Below are 15,395 nucleotides of genomic sequence, written 5' to 3'. Positions count from 1 at the left end.
CTGATCCTGGATCAGATCCTGTGAAACAAAAAGCTCGAGGGCACCGCAAGACTCAAAACACATCGCCTTGACTCAGTGAGGCCACTACAGAATACATTTTCCGCTATCGGCCAATCAAAAAGTCCCTTCGGCCACCAGGACTTTCGCCTCTCTAAGCCAATCAGAGGCCTGGAAAGACTGGGGTAGAAAGGAGAGAAACATCTTATAAAATGTTTCACTTCCACTCATCTTTTCAATTCACATCAAGTGTCAACAAGATCTCCAACTAAGCGTCTTCCAATTTCAACAGAGGCAAACATCGCTTTGTCAAACGTTCACTATTTTCACTCTCCATATTGGATATCGACAAATGCATATTTTTCCAAGGATTTAACTTGTGTTTTTAGTTGCATGTTGTTGTTATTTTGACGAAGCAACTTGCTATTCCCTAGGACGTGGAGGCTGTCCTGTTGCTCCATCAAAGCCAAAGTGTAGTCTATAACTTTTTGGGGGATCCCAGAATTGTTCTGAAGTTCCCGTTTTGGTGTTGATTTTGGTCCAGCGCAAAGCTTTGTTGGCGGAGGTTTAGGAGACATGACAGCTCTAGCCGGGGGCATACCGAGAATGATGCGCCCGACACACCACCAGAACTACCCGCGGGGAGGCTACTCTCTGGAAGGTAGGCAGTTGCAAATAAATATGGGTCCAAATGGAACCAAGTTCATGTTTCTTCCGTGTTGGAAGATTTAGTTTGTTTGTCATTGATTCAATCAGATAGCAAGTGTTGATATGTTGTCAACTTCGAACAGATGCAACATTGTTGTTCGTCTCTAAATCATTTTGTTTGCCTTTCAACAGACAATTAGGCTACACATGAACTAGCATTTTGACAGTGACAAACATTTTAGGCTATTGGAAAGTAGCCTATGCACTATTAGGCCATGTAGCAACCCCTGATTCCGTTGAATTGACACAGCAGCTGTTATCAAAACAACGACAATGCTCATGTTATGAATTTGATATTTATCGATTTAGGCTACATTGTGCACTATTAATTAGGTCTAGTGTAAAAACAATACCAATCAACCCTTTGCCTATATCTAGCTAGATAACAACATATTTTCTTGCAACAGGTTTCTCTTGAAAAACACAGCCTCTTTTTAATCAGGCTTAATAAAGGTTGAATTAATAAATATAGGCCTGATTGTTTGGGCTTTTTTTTCTGTTATTTTTGTTGAAGTAATTGTTATTAGTGAATGACATGCGTTCTCTCCTTCCAGTCTCTACCCCGTTAGGCCAGGGCCGGGTGAACCAACTCGGTGGAGTCTTTATTAACGGTAGACCCTTGCCCAACCACATCCGCCACAAGATCGTGGAGATGGCCCACCACGGCATCCGACCCTGTGTCATCTCCCGCCAGCTCCGAGTCTCCCACGGCTGCGTGTCCAAAATCCTTTGCCGGTATCAGGAGACCGGCTCCATCAGGCCCGGGGCCATCGGAGGCAGCAAACCGAAGGTGAGGGCCCTAGAACCGGATTGCAAGACTTGCCTGAAATAGGCAACGATAATTAATAGCAGAATATTTTAGTTTTATTGTTTCAACTTTAAACCAAGCCCATATGCTCTAACACTGTCATCATCACTAACGGCAAGAGAGAGTTAATGGGAGATGACAGGCCATAAAAGTCACGTGCTATCTAAAAGGACACGTAATAATGTAGGCCTACAGTTTGTATAATTTGTGGAATTGTCATACGCTACTAATACATTCCCAATTTGAAATAGCCTACTTTTTTTATTGATAAGGACATTTGGGCTGTGTTTTACGCGCACTTTTACACACTCTATTAACCCACCAAGTGGATGTAGAGTCAAAACCTAGGTTTTATAAACTATGTCAAGTAAACAATCAAACTCAACAGAAGCAAGCACAGGCCTATCCCTTAGGCTACTTATTTTGTATTGTGCAATGTCTAATTTATTCAGAAAGGAAACCGTATTTTGCAACAACAATATATTGAAAGAAATGTGTATGCATTCTTGGCATGAAGCAGACAACCACCCCAGACGTGGACAAGAAGATCGAGGAATACAAGAGAGTCAACCCGGGAATGTTCAGCTGGGAAATCAGGGATACATTACTCAAAGACGGCATCTGCGACAGAAACAACGTCCCCTCAGGTAGTTACATTTTTTTATTTTATTTACCAATTTGTAATACGTACAACATCACTAAAATACATATTTTACAATATATCTACACTTTTCAAATAATGCCATTCATAATAAACAAATATGGACGGTAGGATATAGGTCTACTTGACTGAAATCGTCTAAACTTTTAGCCTTTGCGTAGTAAAAAAGGCAATGTTGCAAATATTTTGTCAAGAGAGGATATACTACCCTAGGCCTAAGAAATCATAACCGCAGTTTGCTAAATAACGAAAACAGTATTTGCATGTACATGTAAACTTATCTGAAAGTTTAAAAGTATGCCATGCATTGCCCAAGAAAACATCATATGAATGCCATGTGTGAACAAATCAACCGGTGCTATAGTGGCAATATGAATGAAATGTTAGTATGTCTAATACCTGGTTTGACACAAGTTTGCTCATTATCCCGTATTCCTGCATACATTTAAAAAATAACGTAGGTCTATCATTTTACATTTTGTTTCGAAAGTGAGTTCAATCAGCCGCACCATGCGTTGTAAATTCGGGGGAGGTGCAGGAGAAGACGAGGAGGACGATGATGAAATCGAGAAGAGGGAATTGGAAGAGAACGAAAGAAGGGCGAAACACAGCATCGATGGCATCCTCGGGGATAGATGTAAGTAATGGTTTTAATTAAAAGCAGTGCAGAGCACTGGCGATGTTGATGTGGCCTAGGCGACGATGTTGAGTTCTATTGGACAAGTGTGCAATTCTGATTTAGATAGGCCTACTTATGTTTTATTTCAGAATTACTACCATCGTATACTTTTTTTCCTCTTAGTTTTCTATATTTGGTTGTGATAAAATATGTGTAGAGTTATTCTTTAGAAGTTTCTTAAAGGTTTGTTTATTTGTTGGCCTCTTGAGTCTGTTGGCGGAACATTTAGGGGAATTGAGAATGGGGAAAATTAGTATTTGTCTCTTAACGATACTGATTTACAAGATATCTGTACCATTTCAATTCAGAGGACAGACGAGACTCAGTTGGCGTAGCCTAAAGAAAGTATAATCATGAATTGGAATAGTCCTAAAATTTGATTTATGGAAATAGGAATTATATTTCATTTCCAGTTATTCAATTTAATTACGCAATTTCCCAATAATGGATTGAATAAAGTTGGAATAAATTATATACGTCCAGAAATTGTTTAGTAAATCTGTTGACCAGAATTGTATTTTACTTTGTTTTCTTCGGCTACGGTTGGTTTATAAAGCGGAATGAGTCCTGTGCATATTATATTTTTTTACTTGAACATAAAAAACGAACATTCAAAAACCAATGGCACTTGACATATAACTATTATGTACATTTTTGCAACATAGTCTATTGTTTATGAATTTGGAGTTCTGAATTGTATGCCTATAGGCTATTATTTCTAAACGAAACTTTTACAAAAGCCAAACGTTTCCATATGAAGTTGATCAAACATTTGCCCAACGGTTCCGTCCCCCATAAAAAGAGACGGTTCCTCTGCACACAATCCGGCACTTGAGGATGAACTTGGGAGACAAAGGCGCGAGAGTCCATTGAGACTCACACTTCGGCATCTCGCGCACAAAGGCCTGCTATAGCAAGCGGCTCAGTGGTGTACAAAAAGACGCCAAACCTTTTCAAAATGTGGAGAGAAAGGGAGAAAAATGCGCTGACAAAGGGCTGGGAGAAGACATTATGGACCCGCAATAAGCGATGAATAATTCAGATAACACCGATAGCAAATCCGGCCTGTTTTATAGACAGCGCACCCAGAGAAAAAAATGCCGTATTCACCTACAAAATGTTACTTTGGAGTGTTTCTCAACGTCAGGAGATGGCGTGTACCATTCCGAGTCCGAGAAAAAGAGACAGCATCTACTTTCTCCCCGTGACCTGGATTTTCCCGAACACCTGTTGATTGGTGACCTGTTGTGTTTTCGGGAATGTAGGCTCTAGGATATCATAGGCCTTTCCCATTATGCTTATAGTAGGCTAAATGGACTTGACATGCTTATTCACTTTTTTTTTTACATAGTTATACAATTCTAGAAATGTGAGCATATTATTGTTGCCTATGTAGTAGTTCATACAATGTCTGAAGTGCCCAGTGCCCATTGCCTGCTTTGTTTATATATAGATATATAAATATATCTCTATATATTTTTTAAATATATCTATTTCGTTCCACTTATAGCAAATACATCTAGGCCACATTAGATAAATAACTATCAAACATATATATATATTTTTTAAAACATCTGTACTTCCCCTCCAAGCATCCTCAAATGATTGAGCCCACATCGCTCTTTTACGCATGGTCTTACTAGTCCTTACTGCATCAGTCATCGCAGTGAAAACCTTTTCTAGTAGATTAAACTCAAACCTTTTATTTTTCTCCACTTTCATCTCCGGACAAAGCCCGCCCCCTTCCTCTTCGCCCGGGGCGCGCGCATTCATGCAATAACACCGCTTTCCTCCCTCTTTCCAGGCGAGGCATCGCGAATACAGATCAGGATAGTCAATTGACTTTATTAACCTTTAAAAGTGACTCTTCCAGTTTGGTTAAGGTCTTTCCTGCAGGGTTGGAACGAATTTGTAGGCTTGTATTTTGTTGCATTTATGGTGCTCCTTTATGATTGTGTTTCGATATCTGATATTATTCTCCCCAATTTTCTCTGTAATCTATTCGTGTTGATGCCTTGTTAAAATAGATTAGACAGCCTTGCAGATATTATGAGATAGGCCTATGAACCGGATGTAGACGTTGTAAAAAGTCAGGAACAGCAAGGCACAATAAAACGTTGCAACAAGTGATGTTCAATTGTTATTACGGGCACAATATGATTAACAGCCCATTTATTTCCAAACATGCCAAACATCTGAATGAACTAAAAGTAATTGTTTTGATGTGTTATCTATTTCAACAGAAATAGTTTAGTGTTATGGAAGGATTATTCTAGGTGTTTGCTTTCAGTACCTGGACCCCATGTTACATTATCATCCGCATTATCAACATGATCTTATCCATAATGACTACATCAACTTCTAAACTCAGTGCAAACTCAGGTGTTGATAATGCCAAAACCCTTTCCCCTCTTCTGTGTGTCTGTGGAAGTAGTTGGTCTTGTTGTTTTCTTTGTCCTTTGAAGCTCTTAATTAGAATATGAAAAGGCTGTTTTGGGTATGAGGACGGTGTCTTCTGGCCAAATATTATTAAGTAGGTGTTTGTAGAGGCGATAGTTGTGGGAGAGAAAGGACTGTTGCTCTCTGCCCCTTTCTCTTCGGCCTCCATTGTTGGCTTCCCTTAAGTGCCGAGATCAAAGCTGCTCCGTTTAGATTTATTTGACTGGTAAAAGGCCACTGCAGAGTTCTGTGGCAGGGATAAAAGTAGCTATACTGGGACTACGTAGCTTCTATATCTGCACGGTATTACAGGGAACCTAGAGCATTCTGGGAAAAGGATGCTCCCAAGCAAATTGGAAATGTTGCGCTTTTAATCAGGAAATTAATCTGATGTTGAATGATTCCAATTCCTGTTTAACTGTAATAATGACGTTTAGCGGAAATAAAATATAACTATATACAATTGATTTACTATATATAACTGCGAGTCCTTAAAATGGTTGTGTTATTATCATGATAAAAACGGTTGTACCTTCTATTAGAAGTAGCAGTGAGAGGCATTAGTACAGGAAATAGTAAATACATAGTATCTTTAACAACAAATTAATGTTGATGAAAAAAATATCTAGAAACGTATCCACCTAAATCTTGCATTAGCAAGTTCCATAAATGATACTGGCATGTAAAATGCCTCCAGAACGGAATAGATGGTTACATTTATTAATCAATAAATACCAGCACAGTAAGTGGCTCCTAATTAATGACACCGTTCCTCTGTATGACTATATCACCAATGACACTCCTTTAGCCCCATTTAGCTAATTAAAAGTAACCAATTTCATGATAGAGGAGTGGCCTTCTCTTGCAGATTCCATTTAAAACGATGGGAGAGAGAGAGGGAGAAGGAGGGAGAGGAGAAAAAAAGAAAATACAAACAGTCAAAGGGATAACTTCTCTTAAAATGGAGTCCTGCGGTGCCAAATTGAATAAGCCCAGTTCTTTCAAATCTGCCATGGTGAACGCAGTCAACATGTAATAATTGGTTTCATTGAGGCACATTCCAACAATCTGCTCCCATTCTCCTGGCTCCATTGTCTTGGGGCAGGCAAATAGCCAGGGGACAGGAGGAATCAAGTGCTGACAAAACATGAAAGATTTAGCTGCTTTTGTCAAAGAAACTGAGTAGGACTTTGTTTGTGTAAATAAAGTGGGGAAAATGGCTCCCCACTACTTTGGCATGGACTAAGAGAGAGTAGAGATTGAGAATAAGAGACAGAGAGAAGAGAGAGAGGGATACGGAGAGAGAGAGAAAGATATCGATTACGGAGAAAGTGAGACATTTTTCAACAAAGCATGAATACACCGTAATATGCGTACTTTGCAATAAATGTGGTTGATTTTTAATCATATCATTGACTGATATGATTTGTCTGAATGTATATACGCAAACCATATAAACCAATTAGAATGTTCCATAATGCCTATTCTCCCAGGGCATTTAGAAATGTCAATAGACCCATGTATATCACACAGTCAGTCAGTAATAGTACAAGCTCAGGTCAGGAATACACCGATACCCCCTCAGATAGAACAGGGAAAACCATCAGGGAAGATGAACAGGGAAAACCATCAGGGAAGATGAACAGGGAAAACCATCAGGGAAGATGAACAGGGAAAACCATCAGGGAAGATGAACAGGGAAAACCATCAGGGAAGATGAACAGGGAAAACCATCCGGGAAGATGAACAGGGAAAACCATCCGGGAAGATGAACAGGGAAAACCATCCGGGAAGATGAACAGGGAAAACCATCCGGGAAGATGAACAGGGAAAACCATCCGGGAAGATGAACAGGGAAAACCATCCGGGAAGATGAACAGGGAAAACCATCCGGGAAGATGAACAGGGAAAACCATCCGGGAAGATGAACAGGGAAAACCATCAGGGAAGATGAACAGGGAAAACCATCAGGGAAGATGAACAGGGAAAACCATCCGGGAAGATAGACATTGATTTTCTGTATTTCTTTAACGTTGTGTATTTGTCAACAGTCAATGCGTTTTTAAGGTGTTTTATTGAATTAAGCAGGGGGATGGAGAGAGATGGAGAGAGAGATGGGAGACTGTCTCCAGTCACAACAAACGAAAGCCTCATTGCAACCAATGGAATGTTTTCTACAGGCTACTTTCCATCTCTGCCTCCAGGCAGAGCAACAGAGAAATCCTAGAGTAGAGAAAAGCTGGGTTTTTGACTCTGTGTGATCCATGGCTGTCTCCCTGCCTGGGTTATAACTACTTATGTAAACCCAACTGAACTTGGCAGGTGTAACTGTACTGTAACAATATGCCAAACCAGAAATCCAAAGCCACAATACCTGGAATATAGCAACTGTTTCTAGGAGATTGATGTTGGATAGAGGGATCAGAATTCATGCCAGGGCTAAGAGTTTTTAACCTCAGTGATAGATTAATAGTGGATGTATCCTAGGGAATTTGGTGTTAGGTGTCCTACAAGCTCTCACAGTCTCACGTCAGAATTAGTCGATCATCCATGTTTCTCAAATTTCAAATTATGAAGTTGTTCCAAACGTCCAATTTCGAGGTGTTTAAGGTTAAGTTTAGGCATTAACTCAAATTCTTAAGGTTAGGCATGAACTCTGAATGGTTAAGGTTTGGGATAGGCTTAAAACTAAAATATCAAAAACAACTTCCTATTGCTGGATTTGAACATGCCACCTTTGGAATCAGAGGCAGATGCTTATGCTTATTCCCCTCTACCATCCCTGTCCACAATGGCCTTTTTCCTGTTTCCTGCAAACCATTTAAAATATTGTCAGCTGGTTAGTTAGCGACGTCCAGATTCTGCTGGCTAGCATTTTTAGAGAATGTAGCTATGCTAGTGGAAACAGATTGCATCAGTTAGTGTTGCATTCAAAAGCATCCCCCCTCCTATTCACTTTCAGATTTACTCCTCTCACCCTAGCTATACACACCACATTCACTTTAGCCTACGTCACAGCATCACTCTCAAGACTGGCTTATCTGCAAGTGAATGGCTCTATGCTTCATTAAAGCTTCTTTCTCCACTGGCACCCGCATTGTGATCGGCATGATATAACTCAAAGGACAATTAATGAATGCAGGGCAACTTTGAAGTGAGGGAGCGGGGTCCTGCCCTGGACCTGCCCCTCGTTGCTGATAGACTCCGTCACATTCTCCCCACTGCCCTGAGAGACAGTTTGAAGTGGCTGAAAGAGAAAGAGAGAAGAAGAGAGAAGAGAAGAGCGACCAATAGAAGGTTAAGGAGAGGAGTCCCTGTATAAAAAGAGCTCTCTATTTCCTTGGAAATATTAGCCAAGCAAAACTCTGTGATGGTTGAGGATAAAGGAGTTGGAAGAGAATGGAGTCGGGGGGGCCGAGGGCGAGGAGACTCCTGGTAAAAAAGGTTCGGACACAATGAGATAGTTAATTGAGTAAAGCCAGACAGCGTTGTCAATCACTTAACTTTGTTTAGCCAGGCTTTTTTGTTGTTGAATAGCAGTTTAGTTCAGCGTAGAATGGAAGGGACACGGTAGAGTAATTTCGTGTTTTTTTTTTTAGCTGTCTTCTCACGGAAAAAAAATATCTGCAGCTGTTTTTTCATCAGTATTTGTACATCTCAACTGTCTTCGACTCGATCAATCTCCCACTTCTGTGAGAGAAGCTTAGAAAAATCCCACAAATGTCAAAACGTAAAACTAAAGAAACCAGGACAGACAGACTAACAAGTAAAGGGAGAAACAGAAAGAAAGACACATCACAGCCAATAACATTTGTTATGGAAAAGAAGAGAAACTGAGGAATGTGACGGTGGTTGAACTCTCTGGCCGTTCACTGCCTATGATGTTTTGTGGAGAGGTGATGTTGGGCTGTAAAGGGGTAGGTAGCCCCCATCCGCCCCTCTCCTGTCCTCCTCCCATCTCCGGCAGTACATGTCAGTGTGGTTTTGGCAGGGTCAGAGGGCGGCTCAGGGTCACTGCCTGTTAAAACTATCTCCTCCTCAGGAAGAGAGTGTTAGAATAATGTTTAGTTCACCATGACAGCTAATGGACTCCCGTTCCGTTCCTCTGGGCTATAGAACATATTACATAGACATCCTATATTACATGGAAATCCTGCATGGATCTGTAATGCTAAAGTGAATTGGAATGATGATGGTGATTGCTTGGTGTGAAGCTGTGAGAGTAGGGCCACTAGGCCCATTATGCACCTGGGGAGCGGGTGGCTTCGGCAGCTGGGCAGTGGTGGGTCGGTGCTGGGGGGGGAGCGTGTGGCAGACTGGCCTGTTCATGTGGCCCTGCATGGATGCTGTGCCGCTGCTTTGTCCCTTCTCTGGGGGTGGCAATGCCACCGTGAAACTGTCACCTCACTCCACCCCACTGGAACTAAATAATAAGATGCCCACACTGGCTCCACATAATGCCCTGCACAGGGCCGTTTGTCACTTCAGCTATATTAGAGAGTGATACATCTTTTTAACGTCATATCGCTGACTCTCTTTGTGTGTGATCTCTGTAGCCAGCTCTCCCATATCTCCCTGTCTACCATTGTCTTCCCCTTTCTCTCTCTTGCCATCTCTCTCTCTCTCTTGCCATCTCTCTCTCATCTCTCCATATCTCTATCCCTCCTACCTCCCTTCCTCATTCCCAGGCAGCTGGCACAGACTCCTGGGGGCTCCTTAGAAAGTGAGAGCCAGGCCCCACTCCGCTCTTCCTCCCCATCCTCCCTTCTTTCTCCTCTCTTTCTCCCCACACTGTTAACTCCAGCTGGGGTCAAAAGCTCTCAGTTAACCATTATGCCCCGTGTGCATCTGCTGAGTCTGGCCTTAGCATTTCCCTGTCACGCCTCCATGGCGATGATGTACTGTTTTATTCAGTGAGTAGGCCAGTGAGTCCTACTCTCTGAAAGGGCCAGATCTACTTCCCTGGGCAAATAGCTAGTTTATTTGTCTCTTCTGCCTTTTGTTTTGGGTGCAGAGGAACACATGTCAGCAGCTCAATTACCCTCTATAGTAAGAACCCCTAGAGGATGGGCTGCCCGCCCCTACGACCGTTCTCGTCATAAACAACCCCATATGGCCCTCTCTCTAAACCCTTTCTCTCTTTAGGCTTCTCTCTTTTTCTATTTATCTCTCTCTCTCTCTCTCTCTCTCTCTCTCTCTCTCTCTCTCTCTCGCTTTCTATTTCTACGTCTTTATGCTGAGATTGCAAAAGCAGAGAGTGCACAGGTTGTATTTTAGTGTGTGTGTGTATTGCCGACTCTCTCTGTGTGTGTATCAGTCACTATGTGTGTGAGTGATGTCTCTCCTCATATTGACATCTCAGAGTAGAGTTGAATGCTTGCCAGGGTGTGTTTTGTCTTGGCCACTGCACTCTACACAGTCAACAAAGCCAGTCCCTATTGAAGGTCTGGTCTGTGTGGAGGTTTTCCTCTATTGTTAAATACAGTTCTACTGCAGGTGATCTTAATGGACAGAGACAGCTTGACGGTTCACATCTGTGTGTGTGTGCCCTGCCTGTCTGCTCCCTGGATCGATAAAGCATTAGTTTAGCTCAGGTTTGTGTGTGTGCTTTTTTGTTGTTGTGTGTGTCCTCTGTAAGTCGGTGTGTGTGCTTGCGTGTGTTTGTGCGTGCAAGTGTTAGAGCTGGTTTCTGTGTGAACAGCACATCAATGTCTGTAATAGTTTAAGTGACAAGCACTGTCTAACACCAACGACCTGTTTAAATCTCTCTGTCTGTCCTTACTGTTGAACTCTACCATCCTTATGCAACGTATCCTTTATCTACTGGCCTTATGCAACGTATCCTTTATCTACTGGCCTTATGCAATGTATCCTTTATCTACTGGCCTTATGCAATGTATCCTTTATCTACTGGCCTTATGCAACGTATCCTTTATCTACTGGCCTTATGCAATGTATCCTTTATCTACTGGCCTTGTGCAATGTATCCTTTATCTATTGGCCTTATGCAATGTATCCTTTATCTACTGGCCTTATGCAATGTATCCTTTATCTACTGGCCTTATGCAATGTATCCTTTATCTACTGGCCTTATGCAATGTATCCTTTATCTACTGGCCTTATGCAATGTATCCTTTATCTACTGGCCTTATGCAATGTATCCTTTATCTACTGGCCTTATGCAATGTATCCTTTATCTACTGGCCTTATGCAACGTATCCTTTATCTACTGGCCTTATGCAATGTATCCTTTATCTACTGGCCTTATGCAATGTATCCTTTATCTACTGGCCTTATGCAATGTATCCTTTATCTACTGGCCTTATGCAATGTATCCTTTATCTACTGGCCTTATGCAATGTATCCTTTATCTACTGGCCTTATGCAATGTATCCTTTATCTACTGGCCTTATGCAATGTATCCTTTATCTACTGGCCTTATGCAATGTATCCTTTATCTACTGGCCTTATGCAATGTATCCTTTATCTACTGGCCTTATGCAATGTATCCTTTATCTACTGGCCTTATGCAATGTATCCTTTATCTACTGGCCTTATGCAATGTATCCTTTATCTACTGGCCTTGTGCAATGTATCCTTTATCTACTGGCCTTGTGCAATGTATCCTTTATCTACTGGCCTTATGCAATGTATCCTTTATCTACTAGCCTTATGCAATGTATCCTTTATCTACTGGCCTTATGCAACGTATCCTTTATCTACTGGCCTTATGCAACGTATCCTTTATCTACTGGCCTTATGCAACGTATCCTTTATCTACTGGCCTTATGCAACGTATCCTTTATCTACTGGCCTTATGCAACGTATCCTTTATCTACTGGCCTTATGCAATGTATCCTTTATCTACTGGCCTTATGCAATGTATCCTTTATCTACTGGCCTTATGCAATGTATCCTTTATCTACTGGCCTTGTCCTGCTTTGGTTAAATGTCTATTTTACTGGGTAATTCAACAGCAAAACCAATTTCCCCCTCAGGGATAATGATCTATCTTCCCATTGTGGTCAGAGACACAGCCAAACTGTTGAGTATTTTGTATTCTCAGCACCCTGGTGCTTTAGCTCCAGCGTAACATTTGATTTGGGTGTTGAAGTGAGGAGGTCGAGGCCTCCCTTTGTGTGTTTACTATCCTCTTCTCCTGTTTGCTGATGGGAATGTGTGGGAACACTGTTGCTCCGGGTTCCTGCGCCTGCGTTCCCCTCTCATCCCGATCCTCCGCGACGTCGGAACGTGGTTGGTCTTCTCATACTCTAAAGCTGTTGTGGCGAGGGGGAGGGGGGGATGTAGAGAGAGCATGAGTAACAAGAAACAGGGAAGTGAATTGATGGAAATGGACGTGATGTAAAGGACAGTTTTAAGAATGAACGGCACAGAGCAAGGGAGTAGAGAGCATCCTCAATTTATCTCCTTCCTGTCCTGCCATCCTGGTTCCCTCTATAGCACCCCTGAACCCCTGCCCACATACACTCTTCTCCAGGTGCATTCAGCTCCCCTCTCAGTTACCCCCTCTCTCAACCCCCCAACCCCCATCCCTCCTCCAATCCCCATGCCCCTCTCGGTTTAGGTGGAAGGTGGGATAGGGGGGCGCTTCCCTGCTGTGCCCCTCCACAGCCCACAATGGCCCCTCTCTGGCCCTCTTTGTGCTCCCACCACCCCCCCTTGCTCCACCACCCCCCCTCGACTCCCTCAGCTCCCCAGCCCCCCACTCCCCTGCCGGGCAGGTGACAGGGCCCTGAATGCGGGCCTGGGCAGCCCTGATGGATCCTACAGATGGAGCGTGGAAATTGACCCAATAGAGCCCTGCCAGGCCTCTCCCCTCCGCCATACAAAGGAACCCAGGCCACATCACTCCCAAAGAGAGAGAGGGAGAGAAAGAGAGAAAAAAAAGTCCGGAGGATGACAAAAGTAACACTGTCATTTGCCATTAACGGAGTGGCCGTGATGTAGAGTTTTTGCGGCAGTTAGTAATAATAAAAACAAGGAGCGAGGAAAAAGAGAGAGAGAGAGAGAGGAATGCTCCACCCCCACCCTGCAGCTAACATGATACAGTGCCGCTGGGGTGCTTTATGAACTCTCACTCTCTCGTTGAGTCTCTCATTTTCAGCTCTAGCACTCTCGCTCTCCTTCTTTTATATCTCTCTCTTCTCTCCTTTAAATGGTAATGACTGTGAAGTTTGTTTAGTCTTTTTCTTTTTTATCTTTTGATTAATCCGTTTCTTGTTTTGTGAATGATTTGAAAGTCCAGTGGCTTTTGGGGGAGAATTTGAGATTAGAGGGTAGTATCCAAAATACTAGTTTGTAGTTTATAAGTTGTAAATGTAAAATTCATTGCTGAAAAAAATCCTTCACTATACTTTTTTCAGTTAGGCTTCATGCTGTGTTCCAAGCCTCTCTTCACCATTGCTGCCAATGTACCACAAACATCCTAGCCAGACCAGTATTCGAAATCACGGCTGAAAACTATCTGCCTTGATGGATATTTGCTCTTTACGTCCAACAACTCTCCCATGAATCTCTCTGCTCTCAATGCTCTGTCCGGTACCCCTGGTCCGAATCTATTAAAGAGCTCTTCCCTGCGTCGGAATCTTGATTTTGGCGTTCCAGAGCCGGAGCAGAATTCCCATAGCTAAAACTCTCGTGTAATGCCTGGACGGGCTTTCATTGGCAACCAGCACAAGCATTTCCTATTCGGCTCCAGGGGCTGGCGCTGAGGGGACTGGAGAGACGGGAGCCCAACTCGCCTGCCTGCCTGGCTCTCTTTTTAATTAAACCTCCTAAATCTGGAGAGGAAAGAGGAGGGGGAAGGAGAGGAGAGGAGAGGAGGAGGGGAGAGGAGGAGGGGAAAGGAGAGGAGAGGAGGAGGAGGGGAAAGGAGAGGAGAGGAGGAGGAGGGGAAAGGAGAGGAGAGGAGGAGGAGGGGAAAGGAGAGGAGAGGAGGAGGAGGGGAAAGGAGAGGAGAGGAGAGGAGGAGGGGAGAGGAGAGGAGGAGGGGAAAGGAGAGGAGAGGAGGAGGACGGGAAAGGAGAGGAGAGGAGGAGGAGGACGGGAAAGGAGAGGAGAGGAGAGGAGGAGGGGAAAGGAGAGGTGAGGAGGAGGGGAAAGGAGAGAAGGAGGGGAGGGGAGAGGAGAGGAGGGGAAAGAAAAGGAGAGGTTACCTCCATTAACCATTCTCTCTCCACTTCTCTCTGTCTCTTTCCTCCTCTCTGATGCCTCAATGAGAGACATGCAGTGGAATTGATTTGGGAAATACTATCACCAGAATATAACTTTATTTGCCTTTAGGAGCACAGACTTGTGGCTCACAGAGCTCAGTCACATCTTCTGTCTGACTTCATGATTAGATGGTCTCAGCCTAGGAGCTCAAGGGAGTGGAGTTTAACCCTTTCTATCTGTAGCCATCTGCGTTGGAAACATTGTTATAGAGAAAAAGCAACGCGTGAAATCAGAGGTCCTAGACACAGCAGATGCATGTGTGAGTGTGTGTTTACATTTTGTGTGTGTGTGTGTGTCGAGGGCATTGCATACACATACTGGTAGACAATGGGTGGCTGTCACGCTAGTTTGAGGAGCCTAATCATTATTTAATAGACGGCTAGCCTCTCCCCATGTGCTGCTTTAGTTGTTCAGTCTCTCAGCCTCAAGCCTTCATTCACCTCTCTTCTGCTGAATTAGGCCTTAAAGGCCCTGTCTCTCTGTCTGTCTCTGTCTCTGTCTCTGTCTCTGTCTCTGTCTCTGTCTCTGTCTATTCTTCTGTCAGCCCTTAACTGAGCAAACAGATTAAAGCCACAATCTGGGATAAATGTTTCATCCAAAATGGCACCCCTGTCACTTATGTTGGCAGATTAGGCAGCACATGCTTGGTGATAGGCGCCTCTCTCCCTGCTTGTCTTCCTCTATAGAATGCTATCTCCACAGTGCGCCCAGCATGAATGAGACTAGAGGCCTAGGGGATATCCTACTTTGCCCTACAGGGATACGACTCCTTTAATCCATGTTTAAGCAGACTACTGGTCTCACTGGGCTCTTTTGATCACCTTATGATCCACTGGTGCCTGTGGGGAGTTAAAAAGGGGTGTTCAGGA

At 43.2% G+C, this 15,395-nt stretch overlaps 1 protein-coding gene across 4 annotated transcripts in view; it reads left to right on the top strand.

Moving 5' to 3' along the window:
* The window catches only part of LOC129823652 (paired box protein Pax-3-like), a 42,740-nt gene continuing 27,345 nt past the window's right edge, over nucleotides 1-15,395 (top strand). The window contains exons 1-4 of one of the 4 annotated variants that reach the window (XM_055882528.1): nucleotides 1-658; nucleotides 1,260-1,495; nucleotides 2,034-2,160; nucleotides 2,665-2,811. In XM_055882528.1, the coding sequence (XP_055738503.1) occupies nucleotides 574-658; nucleotides 1,260-1,495; nucleotides 2,034-2,160; nucleotides 2,665-2,811 (595 nt within the window). In that variant the 5' untranslated portion in view covers nucleotides 1-573. Of the gene's footprint in view, nucleotides 659-1,259; nucleotides 1,496-2,030; nucleotides 2,161-2,664; nucleotides 2,812-15,395 lie in introns of all 4 variants that reach the window. The other 3 variants (XM_055882529.1, XM_055882525.1, XM_055882526.1) reach the window with 3 other exon arrangements.

The sequence above is a fragment of the Salvelinus fontinalis genome, chromosome 26 (genome assembly GCF_029448725.1).
Source record: "Salvelinus fontinalis isolate EN_2023a chromosome 26, ASM2944872v1, whole genome shotgun sequence".
NCBI lineage: Eukaryota > Metazoa > Chordata > Actinopteri > Salmoniformes > Salmonidae > Salvelinus > Salvelinus fontinalis.
This window is presented reverse-complemented; position numbering and strand designations above follow the sequence as displayed.